Raw genomic sequence first — 23,840 nt, 5'->3', positions numbered from 1 at the left:
TGTTCATCGTCCAGGCTCTGTTCCTGGTCTGATGCAGCACTGGTTTGCAGGACCTCGCGGAACATGTCGTCCTCTTCCTCCTCCTCATCTGGCTCAGGCATTCTGCAGATGTAGAAGGAAAAACCCCTCAAGGCCACAGCAGCAGCAGCTACAGATAAAACACACACAGGCACCATTGTCTGTATAGGCACAACAGAAAGTGAAAGTTAAGATTCAGAGCTGCCTTCCCTTGCTCCCCTACAGTTTTCAAGGAGGTGTGTTTCTGCTTCCGAGTGCTTGTGCATGGTCAGCTCTCGGCTCCAGCCATGGTGAGTGTGGCTAGTCTGGGGGAGGGACATTGGGGGGGAATTGCTCAGTGGCATGAAACTAGAACTCTCTAGCGCAACGGCACAGAATACTGGCACCTTCGGTGGTGGTGGTCGTTGATCTCTCGCTCCTGAGGGTAACACGAGCACAGCTGCAGCTGGCATCCCAAAGCTGGCCGTGCCCGTATGCTGCTAACCCGTTAACTTCTGCAGGCACCGGTGCAGTAATCCTCATCTGGCGTGGGAAAGTGTCCTCCTGCAAAGGAAGAAATAAGGCTGCCAGCCCTAGAAGCCTCTGGGAAAGGATGGCAGAGTATCTCCGTCAAAGTTTCACTGAGAGATCTCAAGGATTCCAGGGACATCCCTGTGTACGTGAACTGCTGCGCTCTGCACAGCTTCTTCTCCACGCAGGCCCAGGGGATCCAATATCTCCTGTCTCCTCCAAGTCTGGAGCTTGCAGCTGTCAGGGTCAGCTGACCAGTGGCAGACGACAAAGCAGAGCGGTTGGGTGAGCTCACCAAACTGGACAATCAGGAAAAGGCATTTCAAAAATTTGTTGGTCTGTAAAGGGGCTGGGGGGCTTCCGATTTCAGTGACACCTGGGCGGTGGAGTTTAAAGTTGTGAGCAGAGTGGCTAGTGTCTGACATTGTTCAACAGCGGCTGCAGGACTGTTAGCATTGACATAGGTAACGCAGTGTCTGCAATTGTATTACGTCGACCATGGCTCAGAGTTGCTGGGGTGGAAGGCGGGGGTGTTACTATGCATTTGCCCTTCTCCAGATCCTAGCTCAGTGTTTCTCAAACTGGGGTCGCTGCTTGTGTAGGGAAAGCCCCTGGCGGGCCGGGCCGGTTTGTTTACCTGCTGTGTCCGCAGGTCCGTCCGATCGCGGCTCCCCCTGGCCGTGGTTTGCTGCTCTGGGCCAATGGGAGCCGCTGGAAGTGGTGGACGTGGCAGGTAAACAAACCGGCCCAGCCTGCCAGGTTTTGAGAAACACTGCACTAGCTAGTGGTGGCTTCTCTGCCGTGCTGGATGGAGCCTCCAGGCTAGCAGTTTAGGATGACCTGGTATTCTAGATGTGTTCAGCTGCCCTTCTGTGACTAGGGGGTCATGGCTTTTCTAGGATCCTCTGCAAGACCCACACATCTTGGTATCATCAGCTGTGTGAAACGTTTTAAAAAGGAAACTAAATTTTGTCCCCTGGCTTTGGGTGCAAAGGACTTCTGCCAAATGCATCCGGACTCTTAAAGGGGACAGTTGATCCCCAGCTAACTGGATGCTCCCAAAGAATGTAAAGGTGGTTGGGTCATAGGGAATTCCTCTCCGCTCCCCAAGCCTCGCCCATACACACAGGAGGCTTGGCAGCTTCTAGCTCAGCACAAAAACATTCTTTTCAGAGTGTCTGTCTGCATGGCCCTGTTGGCTCAGTATAGATGAGCAGACTCACTCCTTTCCAGCCTTTGATTCTCCCTCTCAGCCTTGCAGTGGCTGACTAGTACAGATAGGCCTCTGATCCCCATGACAGTCCCGTGCTAGGCTGCCTTGTTCAATCCCTGACAAACTTGCTGTGTTCTCGAAACAAATGGTAACAAAAGCAAAACGAGGCATTAACCATGAAAGGACTCTTGGCTTTGTTCTGCAGGCCTGTCTTTCAGATGTGCGCTGACTCCTGGAACTGCTTATTAGGAGAGTGTCATCTAGTGGCTACAGCAGGCAATAGAGGAGAGACCTGGGTTCTAGTCTTGGTCATGCTAATGACTCCTCAGAACCGTGTCACTGCGCTGTTTCAGCATGATGGTAGCTGGGGTGCTAGTGTGGAATGCACCTTTGCTTGGCCTTCTGTAAGGGAAGGAGAAAATTAATTTCCTAAAATGCTGAGGCACAAGGGGAGACCCGCCTGTGCTCTCTAGTTGTCCAGTCGTCATACAAGATCCTGGTAACTGGAAAAGTCTTGTGTGTCTTGGTTACTAGTTCAGATCCGGCCGGGGTTTGTAGTGTCTAGGAGTAGCCATCTAGCTGCTGTTCAGAGGTCTGTATGAAAATGAGTGAGTGACTTCTGCCTAGTTCTAGTCACGAAGGGTACAGCCGCACTGCAATAAGACCCACAGGACGGCCGCGGCTGGCTAGGGTCAGCAGACGTGTCTTGCAGGGCTAAAAATATTGCAGTGTCGATGTCAAGGCTCCAGCTGGAGCCCAGGCTCTGAAACTCTGCTGGGGAGATGGGTCTCCAGGCTTGAGCTGGAGTTTGACCTGTAACATCTACACTGCAAACTTCAGCCCAGCGAGCATGAGTCAGTGGAGCTGGGCTCGGTGTCGTGGGTTTTTTTGTTATTGCAGTGTAGACATACCGTAGGCGTCCACACTGGTTGGCAGGCCAAGGACTGAACAGAACGAAGACTAAACTCCCCTGGTATTACTGGCTAGTCCTGCTGCGGCAGGGTAAGCTTGCACACTGGGATGTGGGAGCCTTCAGTTTCACCACTGGCTGTGCTGTAATTGTCCCTGCTATCAACCCAGCCCCTTCCTTCTACCTAAGAACAATCTACCCCCCAGTGAAACCGTTGCTCCTGTCCCAATCTCCTGGGCTTTCAAGCCGTCGTCCGTGTGCCCCACTGTCACTGGAGTAGATGTTGTCGTACAACTTTAAGGTGGATTCCTTCCACCAGTGCAGCTGCCGCTACAATTAAACCACAGTGACTCAGTGCTAACGGGCTTCGAGAGGGAAGGAGAGTGCTGTTACGAAAACCAGGGTCCTGATGGCTTGTTTTGTTGGCCCCATAGTACTGTCTCAGCAGAAAAGAGCTTCAGATATGGGAACAGAAACTCTGGATAGTGATAGAAACTCGTTTCTTCCCCATTGTCTCAGGCTGGTGTGATTGTCCAGCTAATGACACTGAACTCAAGAAGGTCGTTTAGGCAGATAAACACACTGGCTGTATGGACTGCTGCATGGGCTATGAATAAGTAAAGCAGGAATAAATTAGACTCTGGAGCCCTGGCTGTGTAAGAGGAGCTTGGTTTGGCTAAGGATTAGGTGTGTTTCTTCAATGCAAATAGCTCCAAAGGTAAACAGCTATTATTTAAAATTTATGGTGGCTTAATAGCAGAGGAAATACCTTTTCAAAATGCTGCTTATCCGGATGTTACAGCTCCTGGGTTCAGAGAAACCTGATGTGGGGAGTGGTTAATCAGCTAGACGAGTCTTACTGAGGGGGGAATTGGTGTTGAGGGGAGTATAGACGGCACCAGCTGTTTGGAAGCTCCCAAGCCCGGCACAGAACAGTTAAACACATTGGAACTGGGGCTAATCCGTGAGCCTCTGTCAGCTTGCTGCCTAGTAACTATGGCCAAGGTTACTGGTGTTAATTTTAGGAGGAGCATCCCTGCCCTCCTTATCTACTTTTCCATTGCTACAGGGCTGCCCGGTTCCTTATTCCACCCACACTCTCCTGCTGTTTGTCTCCTGCCAATTTAACCTATGGGTCTTGCAAAAGAGCAGCCCCGAAAGCTCTCTCGGGTGCTGTACTTTCCAGCTGGCTGTGTTCCTGGAGGGGAGTGACAAGAAAACAGTGACACACTGCCGGAGGTGAGCGTCAGTGGTAGGGAACCTACCCACCTGCTGCTAAGTGCTCCTTTATTCACAGGCACATGAAGCTTTCCAAGTCAGAACAGCTGCTCTGAGCTAGACTAGCAATTTCAGTAAATCCAGTAACATGTCAACTCTTCCTTGATGGCTTGAGTGCACCACCCCAGAAGTGGAAACTTGGCATGGCCCCAAAGGATCAGTCTTTCACCCACTTAGCTCACCATCTGGGTGTGTCTCAGACCTGTCAGCTGTAGTAAAAAAAAAACATGATGCAATTGGTATCAACCTAGTGGTCTCAATGAGATCTTGGTTTGCTCAGGCCTAGACTATGACTGTCTGCTGTGAGGTGGGGCAGCTGTGCAAAGGATATTATTATTATTGTGGGGTTTTAGGAGCACCTCATGGATCAGGAGCCTATCAGGCAAGGTGCAGTGCAAATACAAAACAGACAACCCCTGCCTCAAAGAGCTTCCAGTCTAAGGACACAGGAACCATGATGCAGCATCCATAGAGACAGAAGCCTGCCTGAGCACCTTGCTTTTTAAAAAGCCTCTCTTTAAAGCCAGGCTTGTCCTGCATACCGAGCAAGTGTCAGAACGGGGAAGTGTGGAGGTTAGCTTGTAAACGCAGGGAGAGGCTCCCAAGACACGGCTCTGTTAATAACTTGATGACAGAATGGCTGGTGCCTCTCAGTACAGTCTCCCAACTGCCCAAACCAGTCTTTCCAGCGCTGCTAAGCTGTGGCTTTGGGATCTTTGCTAGCTGTGACGCAAGCCCAGCCTGGCACAACCCTTACTGAGCAGGGTGGTGTCCTCGTGTGCGAGCTTTTCAAGTCCTGGCAGTGCTAGAAAAGTTAACTCCCAGAATAGGGCAGGTATGTGGGGATAGGAGGAGAGATTCCTAAGGAGAGGTGAAGTCCTCCCCTTCCCCACTGGCTCTGCGCCCGCACCATACTGACGGGCAAGTGGTTCTTGAATCCTGACCCTGTGTGGGCACTGGAAATATTGTGTGGGTATAAGAAACCATAACCATGAGGTTCTGAAACGCCAGGGGCCCAGAGCGCAGTACTTTCTTCTGAAGGGCCCAGCTTTTACTCCATCGACTTCCATCCCCAGGTTGTTGACTTGGGCACGAGGGGCTGCTGATCCAACCTGTGAGCCTCTCTACACGTGGCTCTGCCAATGAACCTCAGTCCTAGTGGACGCTGCACCCTCGGTGCTCCTACTGAGGAGGCGAGCAGCTGCATCAGCTCTGTGGTGTTATAAATGTCCACAAAGAGCTTGGCTTAGAAAACCATCGGTCTACGAGGCGCAGAACCAGGAGCTCCTGACCCCTAGTCCTGCCTTTTGACAAACTCTGGCAAACGACGCCAGCTCAGGCGCTCTGAAGGCTTGTTCTCCTGTCTTGATCTAGCCAATCTACTTTCTGAAACAGTCAGTTGTCCCCTTTACACCTAAGAACGTGGTTCGGTTGCCATGCCACCAAATGTGTGGCCCTGGCCAAGTCACTTAAATCTGTGACTGTTTCCTCATCGGTGAATTGCTTACACTGCAGCATGGGAGGGCTGATGACTAACATTTGCAAAGCGCTTTGGAGAGGAATAGCTCTGTATAATTGCCTAATTACTGCAAGGACACATTGTTCTCTCTCTCTATCTATCTCCTAACTTCCCTCTCTGATGTGTAACTGCTGGGATGCTCCAGACACGTGTCTTTTTGCCGCCTCAGACTTGCCTTGGAGCAAGGGGGGAAAAAAACTAGGCAGGAAAATCCAGGCGTAACGCAATGTACAGGTGCCGTCTCAATGCTGCCGTATCTGCCAGACCACAACTTCGTGCTATTTCCTCCAAAAGAGTCTATCTGGAGTTCAGAGCTATGGCTCTTATTCTAACTCACCACATATGATGATGATCATCGTCAGTGATGTCCCTGATGTAGCCTGTCTGCAACCCTTGCATAAAGACAAGGTCTGTCTGCAATCCATCCGTACACAGCGCTAGCTTCAGAAAGAGCTGTGGACAGATGGCTGGATTAACTCTCGCTGGCAGTCGGCGTCAGGACATGTGACGGTCTGGCTTGTGGCACCGTAGGTGGGTTAGACACCATGAAGTATACCTGCAAACAGAGCTCATTAGACCAGCTCTCTGACTTGTAAGGCTACCTGGCAATTCTTGTGACACACGGACACAGCTGATCAAAACAGCATTTCGCCAGTGGGCTGCAGCCAGATGCTTGGGATCCGCAGGATGTTGGAAAGAAGCAGAAAGGAGAGTTGTGGGGAAGGTCAGGGCTGCAGCTGCAAATTAGGGACATGGGAAGGGGCTTTTGCTAAATTTCTCAGCTATCTGGCAGAGATGCAGCGCAGTATTAGTTTAATGTGATCTTAAACTGCCAGGGCTGTATCCTGGGGAGATGGTCTCTAATAGTTCATGTCTCGGCTGACTTGGATCCTGCCGCTACTTAAAGTACAAACCTACTTAGTGACCGAGCTCTGGCGAACTCGCTGAAATATCCCCATGTCCTTATTTCCCCTCTTATCTCTATTAAAGGTGCCTCTTAGGATATAGAGCTGCTAAATTTGCTCCCCAGAAGTCATTCTGCAGAGGTGCTTCTCCCTGGGCCTTGGTGTTCGAGGGGAATGGGCTGGGGGTTCTGTTCCTGGCTGTGCAGATGGCACTACTGGGAGACACTTAACCCTTTGGTAGATTGTGCCAGGTTCTCCCTCTCCTCCAAAGGTTATCATGGTGGCACCTGGAGACGCCCCCAACCTACCATAGTGGGATCCTTATTGTGCTTGGCATTGGACACAGTGAGATGGTCTTTGCCCCAAAGAGCTCACAGGCCAAATAGACGAGACAGATGATGGGAGGAGAAATGGACACACGGAGGAGAAGTGACTTGGCCAATGTATCGCAGCAGATCGGAGCCCAGGATAGAAAACCCACCTCTTTCTATCCATTAAGCCACGCTGCCTCTGGTGGTCTCTGGAGTGGTGGAGGCATGTGTCTGTACAGCACTTTGAGCAAAGCTTGTCGCACCCTGAAATATATCCTCAGGTGTGATCACTTTTATTTAAAACAAAAAAAAAAACTTCTTTGATATGGGGAGGGAACAATGGTTTGGCTCAGCACCGGAGACCGTACGGGGCAGGGGTGTGTGAACCATCCTTATTTAAAGGAGAGAGAATCCAGTTACAGGTGGAGCTATAGTTTGCATCTTTCCTGATCTGGCTGCAGGTAGCCAGTGCTGGTTTGCCGGAGAACATTAACATGGAATCCTGTCTTCCGGCACTGTGCCATTTCATGCTGGTCCTGCTCCATCAAAGGAGGAAAGAAAACTAATGTGCTCCCACCTGGCACCCCGTCTGAGAAGCAACTGCCGTAAAGGTGCTGTGAAATGTACATACTCGCATAGAAAGAAGCAGGATCCCGTGTCACTGCCAAGAGGATCCTGGCAGCATTTGACAGGATATAAACCCATCCACACGTGTCAGCGGTATCTATAGCACTAACCTTGACGCTTAAGCCCCAAGCGGATATTGTCCTAAATGGGACAGAGTGAGGGGGGAAAACATCCCTTGTGATCTTGAAAGCAGTGACACTGCATCAGCTGTCTGTAGCTGAACTTCAGGGCTTGAACAAGGTGGTTTTTATAAATGCAAGTTTTTATAATCTCCTACACTCAGGGGCAGAAGCCACCCACTGACTGACGCGGGTGGGGGATAGTTAAGAAAAAACTTCCTCATAAGTAGGGCATTGCAAGGATTAGAGCACCTTCCTCTGAAAAGCCTGATGTTGACCACCACTGCCAAATATTGTACAGTTTGAAACTTTTCTGTCCCTCTAGTGTAGATTTTGTTGCTGTGGGGAGGGAATGGCTGGAATCTGCCTTCACTTAAGTAGGCTATTTTTAAGAACCTTGAGGAAATGCTGTGTCTGTACATGCTGTTTGATTTGCAGCTGGCACTGACAAGGAATATGAGTTTTCTTGAAAGCCGCAGATAATCTAGTGACCTTTTTGGCACATCCGCTAAACTTTGTGATGCGGGATTCCCCTTCAATCCTTTAAGATATGACCAGGCCTTTCTGAGACCACTAGCAAATGCCAATATGCACATTGCATCCAGGAGTTTGGTTTTAACTGCCACTTGCAGCTGGCCCCTATAATCCAGGGGACCATCTCTGGCAGGAGCAGGAAACCACCTTCTTCTAGACATGTCTTCCTGAGAACAAACCTTCAACAAAGCAAATGTCTTTGTGTCTCAGCTATTGGCTGCTGTGCAGAACTCCCCTGATGACCACAGTGCTTCAGAATCTGTTGACTAGAGGTTTAAGATTAGATTATATTTTTCCCCCTAGAAGCTATTCCCTAGGAATTATTTTGGGGAAGTTCTCTGGCCTGTGTTGTACAGGAGGCCAGACTAGATCAGTGGTCTCTTCTGGCCTTGGAATCTATGAATTATTCCTCCCCTCCCTGGTTGTAGAGGTGCTTCAAGACGTTCTTGTTGCTAGCTGCAGAGCTTCATGGCTGTATTGGGTCGGAGGAGAGTGGAAACTTAACCAAGAGATTGGATTCCTATAGGTGGCTCCTCCGTTACATAGTTTTATGGAGACGTTGGTGGGATCAAGGGTGGGCCTAGCTAATTCATTCAAGTTCACAGCCCTGCTATGGTTGTGTTTTGAAAATCGAACAGTGTGAGGATGAACCACAGCATGTGAGATGCCCACAGTGCATTTCACATGCTACCCAAAATGCACCGTTTTAGCAAAGCTTCTGCTTGGAGAACCCTTCTTAGGCCATCTCCTGGGCAGGGGTTTTCAGAAAATTCCATCTTGTAAAACAGCTGGCTTTTAAATTGCTCCAGGTCCTAGCAGTGCCATAAAATGGGTCTTTCTCCTCTTTCTGAAAAGATACCCCTCCTCGTCTCTGTAGTGGAGACCTCTCTCTGTTAGAGGAATGAGGGCAGGTACATCTCTCACTCAAAATCTAGAAGAACTGGAATCTAGCTGCAGAAGTCTGTAGGCATATGGCCCACAACTCTGCAGAAGAATCTGGTGCTTGGCTTAGGAACATGCCAGTACTGCTGTTAGGCTGTAAAGAGGCTTGTTCTCCCCATCCCCTGCAGATCTGTAGAATACAGCTGCTTGTTGGGGCCTCTGTTCTGGAGGAGGATTTTCTTGCTCCATCTGTCTGCTAGGACATGTGCTTTCCTCCTGCTCTCACATGCTAAGGCAGTTTCACTTTCTGCAGAGGGACCGTATCAGCCCTTCCAGCAATTGAACCTTCCTAGTCAAGCTGCTTCTGCCGGTGGTGGGGTTGGGAGAAGTTGCCCTCCTTGGGCGACTTCTTTTTGTGGTCTGTGAAGCAAGACTGAAGAGGGGCGGCAACCAGTGCCTAAAACTGGTGCCGGGCAGTGATGATTGTGCCTACCCATCTCTGCTGGGGCTGACTTGCAACACTTCAAAACTAGCGTAAACTGTGTTACTAATGCAGTGGTCTCTGTGTGCTACTGAGCAACTGCCAAGGCAGCCTGTTCTGGGGCTGGGTAGCGTTCGCTGCACACCGACTAGCTTCCAGGGCAGCAGGCGAAGGCTCCTTCTGGCAGGTAGGTGAGCTTGCTGTTTCAAAGTGTTGATTAATTGTTAGTGGCAGGAGCTGGGACTTCGGAGATGTTTGAGTGCAGGGGGTGTCTGTGCATTGGGGGAGTAGCAGGGCTGTGTCTCCTGATGTCGCCCTCTGAATCCCCTTTGTGGACTGAGAATAAAAACACAGTGCTGGTAACTTTCTGCTGAGATCAAAGCTTAACTGTTGTGCAGATTTCAGTTGCACTAGTTTCACAGGGGAACTTGAGCGGTGTGCTTTCCCTTCTGGTTAAAACGTTGCTACAGTTGGCTGTGCTTTCAGTCCCGTGTAAGAGGGTTTGTGCTCCTGGACGGTGCTGACTGCTGGGAGAAGGAAGGATTATTGTCACTTGGGATTGAAGTAGCACTTTGGCATGTCTACATGGGAATCAAACACCTGTGTGTTTGCAGTGTAGATCCACCTCTAGAGGCCCTAGTTGAGATCAGGGTTCCATTGTGCTAGGTGCTGTACAAACACCGTGAGGCCTTGGCCAAAACAAAGGCGTGATGGGGGAATTGGTGGGGGGGGAAGGTGTCAATTGCCCGAGGAACAGATTGGGGGCAGAGCTGGGACTAGAACCAGGACTCCACACGCCAGTCCAGTGCCCTGCCCACTGGCCATGATGGGTTTCTGGTCTCTGACAAGTAGGAAGAGGGACAGTGTTGACTTAGTCCCTAAAACAAACCAAAAGGACTTGCAAAATCCGATTCCTTTTTTTTAAAAGACATAAGCCGGGGTTCAAGAATGGTAGAATGATGACAAGGCTCATGCCAGGCAGTTAAATCATTCTCCTTTTAAAAGCTTGGTTAAGTGACTCTGCACAGCATCTCCTCTCCCCCTGCCCCTCTGAATGGTGTCTCCAGATCTTAAACTCTTTGGGGTGGGACCAGGACTTTCTCCTCATGCTCTGGGTGCTTTAGAGATGCCTGACCTCTCCCCCATAGAAACTCTGTGTAAATATTGTGGGAAGGGAGCGAGCCAGAGTAAACTCTCCCTCAAACCAACAGCCATAGAGCAAAACTTGCACAGGAAGCCAGGGAATGGAGAAAAGCGTGTTGGGGCCTCTGTGCCTGGTGACCTGTGAGGTGGTGTCCGTTGCTTTGCAGCTCAGCGTGGCCAGAGCAGCTGTGCATGGCTTTGAACTTCAGTTGTCCAAAACCTTCGTAGCTGGCTAGAGGTGCTTTCAGTTTTTCCCTTTCTGCGATGCTTGGTTCGTTTTCAGTTCCAGTCTCCTTTGTCTGAGCTGACACCAGCACGGCTCTGCTCCATGCAATGACTGCATCGGAGCGGGCCAAACTGGAGGCCCTTTCCTGTCCTAACATCCCCTCCTGCCGCTTCCATGTTTGGCAACATTGCTTGTCCCAGAGCAAGTGGAGAGGTTCTGCTTTTTTTTTTCCTTAATGCATCTTTTAATATTTGCTTTAACCCTCTCGAGTGCAGAGAGCTCCGGGCAGGACTTACTGCAAACTTGATAACTACAGTTCAGGGTGCGGTTGGGGTAATGGCACCAGCAGCATCTCTGTACCCCTTTGTAAAGCTCCCAGCACCAAGTCCCTGCTTTGTGCAGAGCCCACCTGCGCTGATGTCCTGCAGACTTGCACTGCCTCCCACTTAGCTTCTGGATGGGGTTTGTCCTAGGACTTGACCTTTAAATCCCCATGTGGTTTGGAACGTGACTACCTGAAATGACCTGTGTGTGTGACAGCACTGCAGTTTCATCTGGCTTTAGACAGAGCAGGGAGAGCTGGTGGGAGGAGGACCTCTTGGGTGAGCGCCCCTCTTCCTGAGAACGTCTCCTCCTGGTTGTTCAGACGGCCCAGATTTAATTTTTATGGCACATGGCAAAGCTCAAGACAGGAGAGTGCAGTGGGTTGAAGGATGGAGTGGGTGGGGCAGGTCTATGAATCCGTGGGCTTCCTCATAGCCTGTGTGGAGTTTAGTAGTTAGACTTTTTTTTTCTCAGCCCTTGTATAAATTATTGTGAAACTTCCGGACCCACTGTGGGAGCACTTTAAACAAATCAAAAGAAACTAAAAGCAATGGAGCGGAGTCTTGAGTCTTGCCTAGACTACAGAATGTTGCCGTGTTGGGACAAGATGATGAACAGTCGAGCTGGCTGACACAGGGCTGACCGCTAGCGAAGCGTCGGGGTTAGATCGTGGTGAGCGTTGTCCGCTAACTCAGTTGGTCGGTTGCTTTCAAACTCGAACGCTCTGTAGTGTGGATGGGTCTAGATGGCCAAAGCAGGGCTGGGGTTTGGATGTGATGATCGTGGGGAGGGTGTATGAACAGGGAGGCGAAGCATGGCTTCTCAACATCTTGCATGCAGTATTTTGGTGACGAATCGTTGCATTAGCTAATGCTTCAATGGGGAGGGCGAGGCTTGCAGGTCCTTTGCAAGAAGTGCAGTTTAAGTTGGGGCCTTATAAGGTGGTCGCATAATGGGGCTGGGTTAGGGGAGGTGTTCCAGCCCTGGGAAGTGGAGATGGCGCAGGACGACATGCAAATAGAAGGCTGCATCCCTTGGGAGAGGGCAAAGGAGGTTGTAGGAGGAGCAATGTTTGCATGACCTCGACTCTTATACAACACAAGTTATTTGGGTGGAGAGGTGAGAAGATGGTCTGGATGTGTTCAGTGGTTGAGCCTGGCTGTTGGGGCAGCATTTCTGCCTAGGGTAGACAAGTGCCAGGAAGACAAAGAAGGCTTTTAGGTGGGATACCCTGTTCTCCATCTCCGCTTACATTTGCACCTTTGCTGCAACTGGTCTTGAGCAGCCTCAAAACAATGTCCTTGCTCCTCTCTGGTGTGAAAGCCCTTGATGGAGAAACGTCTCATGATGGCCTTTGTGCCCACTCGCCAACATCCTTTGTTTTGGAGCCTGACGTGTGTGTGTGTGTGTCAGTCATGGGATGTTGCCGGCTGGTTCCTAACAGTTAAACTAAAGGAAGAGCTAATGCTCTGAAAATAGCAGTGGATGTCGTTGCTGTGAGACTCCAAAACTCTTAAATCTGTCAAGTTACGAATAAAACCAGAATAGCACAGGAGCAAAATGGGGCTTTAAAACTGTGGGGCCAAACGGGGTTGGTGGCGGTAGAACAATGCAGAAATCCAGCAAGCACAGGCTGCATGAGCAATGGAGATCTTCCAGTGTGTAGGTTCTACGGTGATAGGCACCTTTGTAGACCCCTGAAAATCTTTTGTGGTGAAAGGTTTGTAGCTTTAAGTGCTTGGGGTCTTCTGACCCTTTTTCTCTAGGGCTGCCTGCGTCTGGTGCTGAGCTGTCTGTAGGGAGACTTAATGCATAGCTCTGCACTCCCAGATAGGTAAGCCGCCACTCTAATAGTACAGGAGTCCAGTCCTTGGGACACAAAGCCGTTTGCACAGCAGAACTGTATTCTAGTCTGCTTTGTGCTTGCTGAGCACCACGGTGGCTGCTATACTTTAGTTTGCAAAGGCAGGCGCTTTTCTTTTAAAATCCTGTTGGGATGTAAGGAATTAACCCTGCCTTTGGTAATCTGATTCCATGCCAAAGCTGGCTCTCCTCAACTAGTGTTACTGCTTGCACGGTGTTTGTCAACCCCTCTAACAGAGCTGACGGATTCTGCCTTAGCCTGTCAAACTGTAAAGGGGCAACATTCTACATAAATCTTGGAGTCATAAGTTAAGTAGCATCTCCTTGTGTATCCAGTCTGACCCTCTAGAAGCCCCTTACTTGTGTTCAGTTCTCACTGCTCCTTTCTGTTCCTTCCCAACCCAACCTTTTTTTTTCTCTCTCTCATGTCCTGGCTGTACTGTCGAAATCTAGTTCTTTGCTGCTTGGACCTGGCTAGCTCCCTAATTCTTTGCCTCAGGAAAGAGAGGTAATGAAGGCATGCAGTGACTAGTGCTCATCCAAAGGTGGGTGAGGCTCTTTCAAGTTTCCAAGGGCATCAGCTTTCATTCCTAGCTGAAAGCTCCTTTCTCTCTTGTGACACCCCTACCCCATTTCTGGGGCAGCGTCTCTGTCGGGCACATGGTGCACAGTGGAGTGTTGCAGTAGGTATATATTGTGCTCCATTACAATAATTCCTAAACTTGCAAGCCGCAGTGCTCTGATTTGGAGCTCTCATTCTGTCCTCGGAATCCTTGGCTCAATTCAGTGTCACGGGTATGTAAAGCAGGGCCGCCCAGAGGGGGGGGCAAGAGGGGCAATTTGCCCCAGGCCCCGAGCCCCACGGGGGCCCCCACCAGAGTTTTTCGGGGCCCCCGGAGCGGGGTCCTTCACTCCCTCCGGGGGGCCCGGCAAACTCTTGTGCGGCCGGGCGCAGGAGCTTCTGCCGCTCCCAGTCTTCGCCAGCGGGGGGTCCTTCCGCTCCGGGGCGGAAGGACCCCCCGCTGGCGAATTGCGGCCGAAGACGGAGCGGGACCCGCCACCAAAGTTCAGCCCGGTCTTCAGCGGTAATTCGGCGGCGGGGGGCCCTTCCGTTCCGGGACCCGCCGCCGAAGTGCCCCGAAGACCCGCGGCGGGGACCCCCCGCCGCCGAATTACCGCCGAAGCGGGACCCGCCGCCGAAGCGCAGCCCGGTCTTCGGCGGTAATTCGGCGGCAGGAGGCCCCGCCGTGGGTCTTCGGGGCACTTCGGTGGCGGGTCCCGGAACGGAAGGGCCCCCCGCCGCCGAAGACCCCGGGCCCCCGGAATCCTCTGGGCGGCCCTGATGTAAAGCCCACCCTTGCTCTGAGCTCCGCTCAGTTTCAAGCAGGGGCAAACCCTATCTACTCTTATGGATGAGCATGGGTGCAGTAATAGAGATTGCACTTGGGAATAACCTCCATTCAGCAGGTTAAATCAAAGACAAGGAGTGTATGAAAGGGTTCTGTAGGTAACAAGTACTGGAATCTAGTCTTGCTGGCACTTGCACAGATAGGGGGATTGTTTGCTCATTTGCAGACTACAGAAGTACCCTCTACTCCAGGGGTAGGCAACCTATGGCACGTGTGCCGAAGGCGGCACGCGAGCTGATTTTCAGTGGCACTCACACTGCCCAGGTCCTGGCCACCGGTCCGAGGGGCTCTGCATTTTAATTTAATTTTAAATGAAACTTCTAAACATTTTGAAACGTTATTTACTTTACATACAATAGTTCCAGAAAGAGACTTTCTAAAAAGGTTAAAATGTAGGACTGCCACGCAAAACCTTAAATCAGAGTGAATAAATGAAGACTCGGCACACCACTTCTGAAAGGTTGCCGACCCCGGCTCTACTCTCATGTATGTCTTGCTTCAAAATGGTCTGTGCCAGATACTCACTCGGTTTGGCAGGCTGGATTGTAGCTTCTTGTCTATGGCTGTCATGTGGACTATTGTGTTCAGGAAAATCTCTGCATCTCCTTTTCTGCCAGTGTTTTGATCCTTCATCGTAGAGTTGAAGGCCCCAAAGGATCACCAGATCATCTCGTCTGACATCCTATATATCACAGGCCACCAACACCACCCAAAACCGAACCGAAACCAGACTCTAGCATTCAGCCCATGTGAAACTAGATTACTATGTCTCTCGGGGAGAGAATAGGAGTGACCAAGGTGCACCAGTGCCGAAGGCACCTGCATTGGCAGAGAAGTGATTGAAGTATACTCAGATGTGCTAGGAAGGCAGATTAGAGACCTAAATATCTGCAGATTAATCAAGACTTAGTGTTGTCACCTATTGAAGTGGAATGAGATTCCCGGGGAGAATGAGGCACGTATTTTAAAGAGAAGCATTGAGCCAAAGAAAGGGGAACATCACTAAAGTTGTTCTGCAATTGGTTGATGACTTTTATGCTTAGCCAGTCAGCAAATGCTGGAGTGTGATTTAAGCCGTCCTTGCAAGTGCCCTAGCTTGTCTTCAGGTGCCCCTGTGGATAATACTGGATGATGTCTGACTTACAGTAATTATCCTCCATTTCAAGACTAATGTTATCAGCCCTGGTGTGCAGGACTGGAGTTTAAAGCACTTCTGCCCCGTAGGGCAGAGGTCTCTGAAGAGAGCCCAATATAGTACTTAAGATGTAGGAAAGGTCTTGTTGCTTCATTGACACTGTCTCTTAAACGGTGAAGCATACAGCCTGTGCAAAACCATAGAAGAAAATGGATTGAGCATCTAAAGGTGGAAACAAACCCTTCTAAGAGGCAGCTGCTTTTTCTTCCATAGTTGTCTAATTAAACTAGGGCAGGCTTGACTGGGAGGTTGGGAGTGGTTTGTTCCCTTAGAGCGCACCTCCAGGAATCTGGAGGAATCAGCTCATCAGTCAAAGGTAGGAGAGAATGTGTAAGATCTTCAGGGCCAGTGTACCGTGCCAGCTGTGGAGCTAATTTCTCGGAGATGGAACTTTGGGGGTTAGTCTCAGAAAGCTTGACAAACTGTGTGTGTGTGTGTGTGGTTTAGCACTCTATGCAAATAGCCACAGAACTGCAGCAACCCCCGGACCACAGGCACCTAAAATAGCAGAGTAGTCTCAGCAACTTCGTTAGCATAAAGCTTAGGGGAAGCTGATCAGTCTGTCCATGGTGATGCCGACGCACAGTACGGCCTTTCCTCCACCCACTGCCTCTAACTGAAGTGCTGCCGCTTATGTCCGGTAACCTTATTTTTTTATACAAGATCTGATTCATGCACTGTGATTTTTTTTTTTTCCATGCCAGATGAGGTCCTGGTCATGAGTAACTGTTGTGACTGTTAGCTGGCAGGAATTCTGGGTGATTGCCTCACTCCAGGAAACGTTAAAATAACACTTTTTTTCTTAGAAAGCTCGTTCCCTCCCCTCCTATATTTTTATTTTCCTAATAGCTGCCCCTGCTCTGGCAGCTCATAAACAGAGGGTTGCTTGTGTAGCCGAGTGAGAGCGGATTTGCTTGGGTGGACACAATGCCACAGAGCGGTGCACGGAGGTAGCTGGTCTCTAAGCAGATAGGCGCCTCTCAAAATGAGTCTGTCTGAAGCTTGGAAGGAAACTGTTAAGCTGTGCAAAGAATCCTGCTCCTCTCTCCGGACTCGGAGTCTGTTTCTGTCTCCCTGGGAAGAGCAGCTGCCCCAGTGAGGCAGAGAATTTGAGACGAAACGTACAAGGGGGGTGGTTTGTAACTGCTATCTGGATTCCAGTAACTCAATGGGAGCTCTGCTGCCAAGCGTTGCTGGAATGTGGGCCTCCTGAGGCTGGGCCGAGCCTGTTCGCCTGCTCCTTCAGCTCTGCAAAGTTGGACGCTTCCAAGGTACTTCGCAGTATTGAGGGGTTGGACTGAGGGGTTGGGGGACAGATTCCTCTCCAGACCTGTCCCAGCAGAGGGTGCGCTCTCTAACTCTGCCCACTGTTCAGCAAATCGTCTGTAGCCATCGGGGGCTTTCCCTTGCTGCCCGGCCTCTCCCTTTTTTGATCACTGAAATAGCTTTATTGCTGTTGGGAAGTAGCCATGTTTAAAGCTTTTTCAGGAGCTGAGTTTCAGTGCTGAGCTGAGGAAGGAAAAGCTATCACCGAGCCAACCTTGCCTGTGTGTTTGCCTTGTGTAATCTTTTCTCCAGAGGGTGCTTAGAGCCCAGAGGATTCCCTCCCACCCAGAGAGCCCTGTCACCTATGGCAGGCAGCCAAGGAAGGCTGGATCCCGCACCCTTGGCCAGCTACAGCTACTCCAGGGAAATCCATGTAAGTCACTTCCCCACCTCACATGAGCGAGGGCTTCCTCTGCTGTGCTCTCAGCCCTTGTTGAACCAGCGAGTGGGATGCAAAGTGCCGAACTCCTGCAGGGGTAGCATAGACATCAGGCTCTGCCAGCCAGCCCTGTAATATCCCAGCAAGTGCTAGACCTCTTCGCAGATCTGGATCAAGTCTTCCGGTTCCCCCTGAGAGCACGGTGGTTAGGAAATAAAACCCAGAAGGGAGACCCACTGAAACAGAGCCTGCTCCTTTACTACTCCTATAGTAATATTTCAGCCACCGTTATTATTTAGTGGCAACTGCCTCTGTCTGGAGGTTGGTTCTGTCTTGTCTATTGCAAAATAAGACAGGGGGGTCAGGATAGAGGAGGCTTGTGCTGCTAAGAACAAGCTAAATACTGAACATGCAGTAATCCCTGGACCTTGCCTTAAGCTTCAGTTACCAAGTCCGAATAAGCAAGCTCAGCTCCCCCACCAGAGCACTCACCCTGCAAGATGAAAGCCAGCTCCTTCTAGGCTCTAACTGCAACTTCAGTCCCTCTGAACTTGGACATACCTCTGGGAATCACTTTGCTACAAGGGCTCAAATAGCTGCAGTAGTTGCCTGGGGCTGTTTAGGGATTTTTCTTTGCAGAATGTTAAATGCTTTGTGTGTTTTGGCTCCTTTCTGGGCAACTGTAGAGATTGCTTTGACTGTTGTCCAGTTGGAATGCAATTCCAGGGCCTTTATAAGTGTCTGGAAAGATACACACAGGTGGATGGTCCTGGCAATGGCTGAGGTGTCTCGTGCAGCTTGCATCCGTGAGAGTGTAGGTTGTGGCTGAGATGAAGCAAGGCTGTGCCAGTACCTTGTATCGAGCTGCAACTCTTGTGCCTGTGTATGCAGCATACAATAGAGTATTTAGCAGGAGTGATGGGGGATTAAATGCAGGGGAGACCTATGGGAAGGCAGCGTATTCGAGAAGCCCTGGGTCTAAAAGCTTTAGCGTGGCCCAAGGACAACAGGGTGGTGCAGTCTGTGTAACCCAAGGGAAAACCAAAGCTTCAGTGTTCTCAGTGACGCCCACAAAAGGCCAAAGTCTGTGTTTCTCTCTGCATCGTACATCACAGTACGGAGACTTGTGTCCTCCTCGCAGCTCGTGGGAGGCTGGGTGTGCTTGCATTTTTCCAGCTTCCTTATTAAACTTCGCCTACATGAGTTGCCTGGCAAACTCCCAGCCCTTACGGTGTGTCCACACTGCAGTTAGAGGTGAAATTGCATCATGTGGAGACTGACCTGAGAGAGCTTTAATCCAGCTAGTGCAAGTCCCAATAGTGGTGAAGCTGCAGCAGCAAGGACTTCGGCATCGGCTAGCTGCCTGGGTAAGTACCCAGGGTCCCAGACGGCCTTAAGCCGCCGTGCTGCGGTGGCTTCACTGCTCTTGGTGCTCTCGCTTGCTAGATTAAAGCTAGCTCGGGTAGGTCAATGTATGCTGCCGTCACACCTAGTCCCGCAGTGTAGACAGAACTTTTCAAGGTTCCCTCTAGAACACGCTGCACGTTCCAGTGAGCGGTGGTCCTGTCTCTGTCTGTGCTGGGCATGTGAGCCCCTCCCCAGGTGTGACCTTTGGTCTGTTTGCCCAGACAACTGGAGTGCTGGGAATCTTGTTTACAGGTGGTGTGCTAATGTTTAACTCTCCTGCTTGTTTTTCTTTCCCTCCATTAGGCAATACTGACCAGTGCACATCTTGATAAGGTCTCCGAGCAACCTCTTCTGCAGGGCTGAATGACAGCGGGAGGGTAATTGATGAGCTTGCCCTGGGAGTCTCTAAATACCTGAAATCAAAGCACAAGATGGGTCAGAAGGTCACTGGCGGGATAAAGACTGTGGATATGAGAGACCCTGCATACAGGCCACTCAAGCAGGAGCTCCAGGGGCTGGATTACTGCAAGCCCACCCGCCTGGACTTGCTATTGGATATGCCTCCGGTCTCCTACGAGGTCCAGCTGCTGCACTCGTGGAACAACGATGACCGCTCGCTGAATGTCTTTGTGAAAGAGGACGACAAACTAATATTTCACCGGCATCCGGTGGCTCAGAGCACAGATGCCATCCGAGGCAAAGTTGGATATACGAGGGGACTGCATGTGTGGCAGATCACGTGGGCCATGAGGCAGCGGGGCACGCATGCCGTGGTAGGGGTGGCTACGGCGGACGCGCCCTTGCATTCGGTAGGGTACACGACCCTGATAGGAAATAACCATGAATCCTGGGGCTGGGACCTTGGGCGGAACAGACTGTACCATGACGGCAAGAACCAGCCGAGTAAAACCTACCCTGCGTTCTTGGAACCGGATGAGACTTTCATTGTGCCGGACTCTTTCCTGGTGGTCCTGGACATGGATGACGGGACCCTGAGCTTCATCGTAGACGGGCAGTACATGGGCGTTGCTTTTCGAGGACTTAAAGGGAAAAAACTGTATCCAGTTGTAAGCGCGGTGTGGGGGCACTGCGAAATACGGATGCGCTACTTGAACGGGCTTGATCGTAAGTATAACCCTCGGCAGCTTGTTCTGAAAGTGCAGATCTCTGCATGCCTTCCTAGCCCCGCTAAAGAGATTGAAGCACATATCCGCACTCCCTTCCCAATAGCTAGTGAGCTATGTACCTGAAAACTGTGGCCCGTGCAAACCAAAATGACTGTTAGGACAGCAGGGTCTGTTAAGGCAGCAAAGGGTTTGGGGGAGGATGGGGTTTCTACTCCAGATGAGTCTGCTGATGGGCTGTGTTTGGAAAGAACAGTATTGTTTCTAACTGGATCTGGTGTAGCTACCAGTCAGCCAGATTGTTCCTATAGCAGGGTAACGCCAACGGGTCTGGCTACACATCAGCACACAGTGCCTCAAATTAGGAAAGCAGTTTGAAAGTAACTAGGTGACTGTATAGGGCGGAAAGTGTGGATTTGGGGCAGCTATGCAGAGAGGAAACCTACTGCTGGGACTCCAGCCATGTGCATTAAGTCTATCTGGAAAGCTGATCTCCTCCTCCTCCTCCCACTTAGTGCTGGAGACTCCAGTGCCTTACTATGGATTTAGGCCAATGGCCGAGGCAGAATCCTGTAGCTTCTCTGTAGCACCCTTTACCTGAAAGGTGACGACCGCCACGTACTCTTCATACAGGAGAACAAGTTTTAAACTTGCTCTGCAGGCAGGTGTGTAGGGAGCTGCGCAGTCAGTAGCCTGGAACCCCACCTCTTTCAGCAACTAGCTTTCTGTCCTTTTCCCTTCAAGGCTAAGGAACACGGTTAAACAGAGTGGGGTTGGGTATTGTGGCTAGGAAAACCTTCGTAGTTCTGTGTAAACTCAGGATGGAGGTTGGTCACCAAGCTTAGTACAAGCTTCCCAAGCTCAAATTGGTCCTGGAAAAAAGCCTGTCTGTCTCTTTGGGATGGAGGTTCCCCATTGCACCAGAATGTGACTTAATCCATTCAGAGGAATGGCTTAATCTGGATTTGCTGTTACTGAAATTTGTCAGGTTTAATATGGGAAGGGATAGCATGTTCACCCCAAGCCCCAGAGTAGCATCTGTCTTGTCTTGTTGCAGGGGATTATAGAATACTTTCTTCCTGTATTTGGGGGTAAATATACTTACTCTTCATCGAAGCCATGCATAGGTCACCCAGTGCAATGATGGAGCCCGTTCAGAATCGAGTGTAGTATTAATTACAAAGAATGAATTATGAATTATTTAAGCAGGATAGTTCACTTCAGTAGAACTAAGTGCAAGTGCCTAATACTGCAGACTTGACTCTCCTTGCTACTGTAGCTATTAAATTAAGGCAATGGGTGGTGTTTGTATTGTAGTCCCCCTGGGAGCCCCGGTCATGGAGCAGTATTCTGTTGTGCTAGGAGCTGTACAAACAGACCAAAAGGGACAATGTTTTTGAACAGTGAGATTTTTTTTTTTCTCCACTCTGCATTAAAACTCCTCCTAGTTTTTGCCACCCAGGTTGGACTGCAGAGACTGAATCTCCCAGCTTTGCTGTTTCTGCTGCTCTATTATCTAGCCAAACCTGGCAACCAATCGACATGCAGTAGGGTATTCCTGGCCTGAGAGAGCTAGTGCTGAGTCACAGGCATTGGAGTGAAACGTTTGGCGCATGTGAGTGTGAGAGAGATAAGTCTCACTTCTCCTAATTTGCCCTGCTGTAAACACCTACCATTCAGTCTCTTGATTTTCAAATTTAGTGTAGCGGGGCTCTGAGCAAATCTGGCTAATGGTGCAGCTGGGTATGTAGCAAGCTCTGAGCTTTTTACATGACTACAGGGACAGCTGCAGATTAAACCTATCCAAACTCATGTATTTCTGCTCTACACTTTCAGTGCACCATAACCGAGATCTCCCTAATGACAGCCCCCTTCTCCCCCCCCCCCCCGCATACCTCTCACAGCAAAACATTCTTATCTGTGACCCATGTCAAGCAAATGCTTGGCTCAAAGGAAGAGCTTTGCCCTGCACATCAGTGAGGAGAATTCCACAGCCCAGGACCCTTCCTCAAAAGCTCTTACTCCTCACTTCCAGGTGCCATTGGTTGGAGAGACCTTTCCAGCTAAGCCTGATGGCCGTAGCAGCCCTTTGGGGATGGTTAGTCTCATAGGTACCTAGGTCCCAAACCATGTGGAAGTAGGTAAAGCAAAACAGGCATTTCAAATTACATCCAGGAGCAGATGGGCAGGGCTTGGAGCACTAATATTTTGTGTATCTCTCCTTCTAAACAGTGATGGGACTAGAGTGGTCTAATTTTGAGGTGGCCTCTATCGAGCTTTGTGACACAGGAACACAGATTCTTGTCTGCACTGTGGTCTTGGCCAATCACCCAGTCAAGTCTGCTGTATCTGAAAGGAGCCAGCCAGAGGCAATGGCTGGGAATGCTTTGTATTTACTTTACAGGCTAATAAATGAGCAAGGGCCCTTCACTTGCACTAGCTCTGAGGGTCCAGGCACAGGGCAAGTGCATGTGTGAAGTAGGGAAAGGTAGTAGGTAAAGGTCGGATGTCTTATCTCCATGGATTAGGTGCCCCTAATTAGGGATGCTGGTGCTGAAACTTGAAAACGCACAGTCAGTGCTTTCCATATAGGCTGCCTTCTGCAGCTAAACACTACCACCTAAAAACCAGATGGTCCCTCAGCAGCCACTTCCTCCCAGCCTCCTTGTCTCTAAACAGTCTGGCTGGGAGCATGTCTGGAAGGGTGCCCAACCCTGGAGGGCATGGGATCAAGCATTTGGATAGAGCGCTCTTGGCAGTGGTGCCCTGCCACTCAGACAGAAGGGAGCCCAGCTGTGGCACAGCTGCTATCTAGTATGGCCAAGGGGAGGCAGTCACTCGGGTAGCTGGGTTCCAAACCGTTCAGCACCATAGGGGTGAAGCCAGTAGGTGGCCAATATAGATTGGAGTTCTCAGCACAGAACTCCGCATAGCAAGCGAACAGTCACGTTCTGTGTCTGCTTCGGTCGGAGTGGGTTCCAAGGTGTAACATACCCAATATGGGGCTACTGGAGCCCAGCCTTGACCGTGGGTAGCGGTAACAGAGTCAGAAATGGTCAGACATCAGCTACCAGGCACGGATAGAACAGCTCCTGGGCGTAGTTGTACTGGAGTACTTAGTAATGATCCTGGGTCTAATGACACCATGCTCATGAACCTGCTCCACGAGCAGTGGCTGCGTTCTCTGGGTCAGCGGTTCAGGTGCAAGCATGATTTGTTCTGTTGGTGGGTGAAAAACACCCAGAAGTAGTTCACTCCTAGCTCCTGTGGAGCTGGGTGGTCTTTATGGGACTGTTTTGGGGTTATCCACGCAGACAACTAACATAGTTAGTGCGATTTAGCTGGATTAGTTTGCATCCAAAGCTTCTTTGAAGGCCACGGCATTGGCATGTTTCTATTGCAGTGATGCCACGGGACCCGAGGAGGAGGGTCAGGGCCCTATTGTGCTGAATGCTGTATAAACAAAGACGCAGTCCTTGCCCTGAAGAGCTTACAGGCGAAGGGACAAATAAAGTTCATTGGGGTGGGGCCTGGAGCGGGAAGTAGAGAATCAAATGCATAGTATGCACCCTTGCTTTTTAAAATGACTTCTAAAGAGTCATGTCCCCATATGCCTCACACGTAGCCATTAATTAGCTGATTTACCAGCACTGTAGCTGAGCTGCATCTCCAGAGAAGGATTGGGGCCTTCGGGGTTGGTGCAGGGAAGCCCTAGTATGGACAGAGGGGTAGATCCTAGTGGAAAGAGCAGAGACCAATCGGTGGACAAGGCTGGCATCGCTGGCTAGGTGGAGAGGCTGGGGGGGTGGGGGGCAGAGATGTTTAGAACCTTGAAAGGAAGGGTTGGAATCTTGAACTTGATCTGACATGCAGGGCACTGAATTTTGAAATCAAGACTGGATGTCTTTCTAAAAACTATGCCCTAGGAATTATTTCGGGGAAGTGCTCTGGCCTGTGTTACACATGAGGTCAGACTAGATGTTCCCAGTGGTCCCGTCTGGCCTTGGAATCTATGGAGGGATTCTGCCCAAGCTGCTAGGAAAACTCTGCCACAGTTTTGTCAATGAGCATTGGGAGGCTAAAAGGTGGACGCAATGGCTACAATAATCTGAAAAATGGGGTGGGGAAGACCGGAAT

At 50.4% G+C, this 23,840-nt stretch overlaps 1 protein-coding gene across 7 annotated transcripts in view; it reads left to right on the top strand.

Annotated features, from left to right (window-relative positions):
* The window catches only part of SPSB1 (splA/ryanodine receptor domain and SOCS box containing 1), a 70,599-nt gene that overhangs the window by 42,142 nt on the left and 4,617 nt on the right, over nt 1–23,840 (top strand). For 4 of the 7 annotated variants that reach the window (XM_039509390.1, XM_039509392.1, XM_039509394.1 and 1 more), the window contains one exon: nt 18,883–19,704. In XM_039509390.1, coding sequence (XP_039365324.1) covers nt 19,011–19,704 — 694 coding nt within the window. In that variant the 5' untranslated portion in view covers nt 18,883–19,010. Of the gene's footprint in view, nt 1–286; nt 309–9,344; nt 9,495–17,045; nt 17,167–18,882; nt 19,705–23,840 lie in introns of those variants that run through there. The other 3 variants (XM_039509393.1, XM_039509395.1, XM_039509391.1) reach the window with 3 other exon arrangements.

The sequence above is a fragment of the Mauremys reevesii genome, linkage group 21 (genome assembly GCF_016161935.1).
Source record: "Mauremys reevesii isolate NIE-2019 linkage group 21, ASM1616193v1, whole genome shotgun sequence".
Lineage (NCBI taxonomy): Eukaryota > Metazoa > Chordata > Testudines > Geoemydidae > Mauremys > Mauremys reevesii.
The sequence above is the reverse complement of the archived record's forward strand: the minus strand, read 5'-3'. Positions and strand labels throughout refer to the sequence as shown.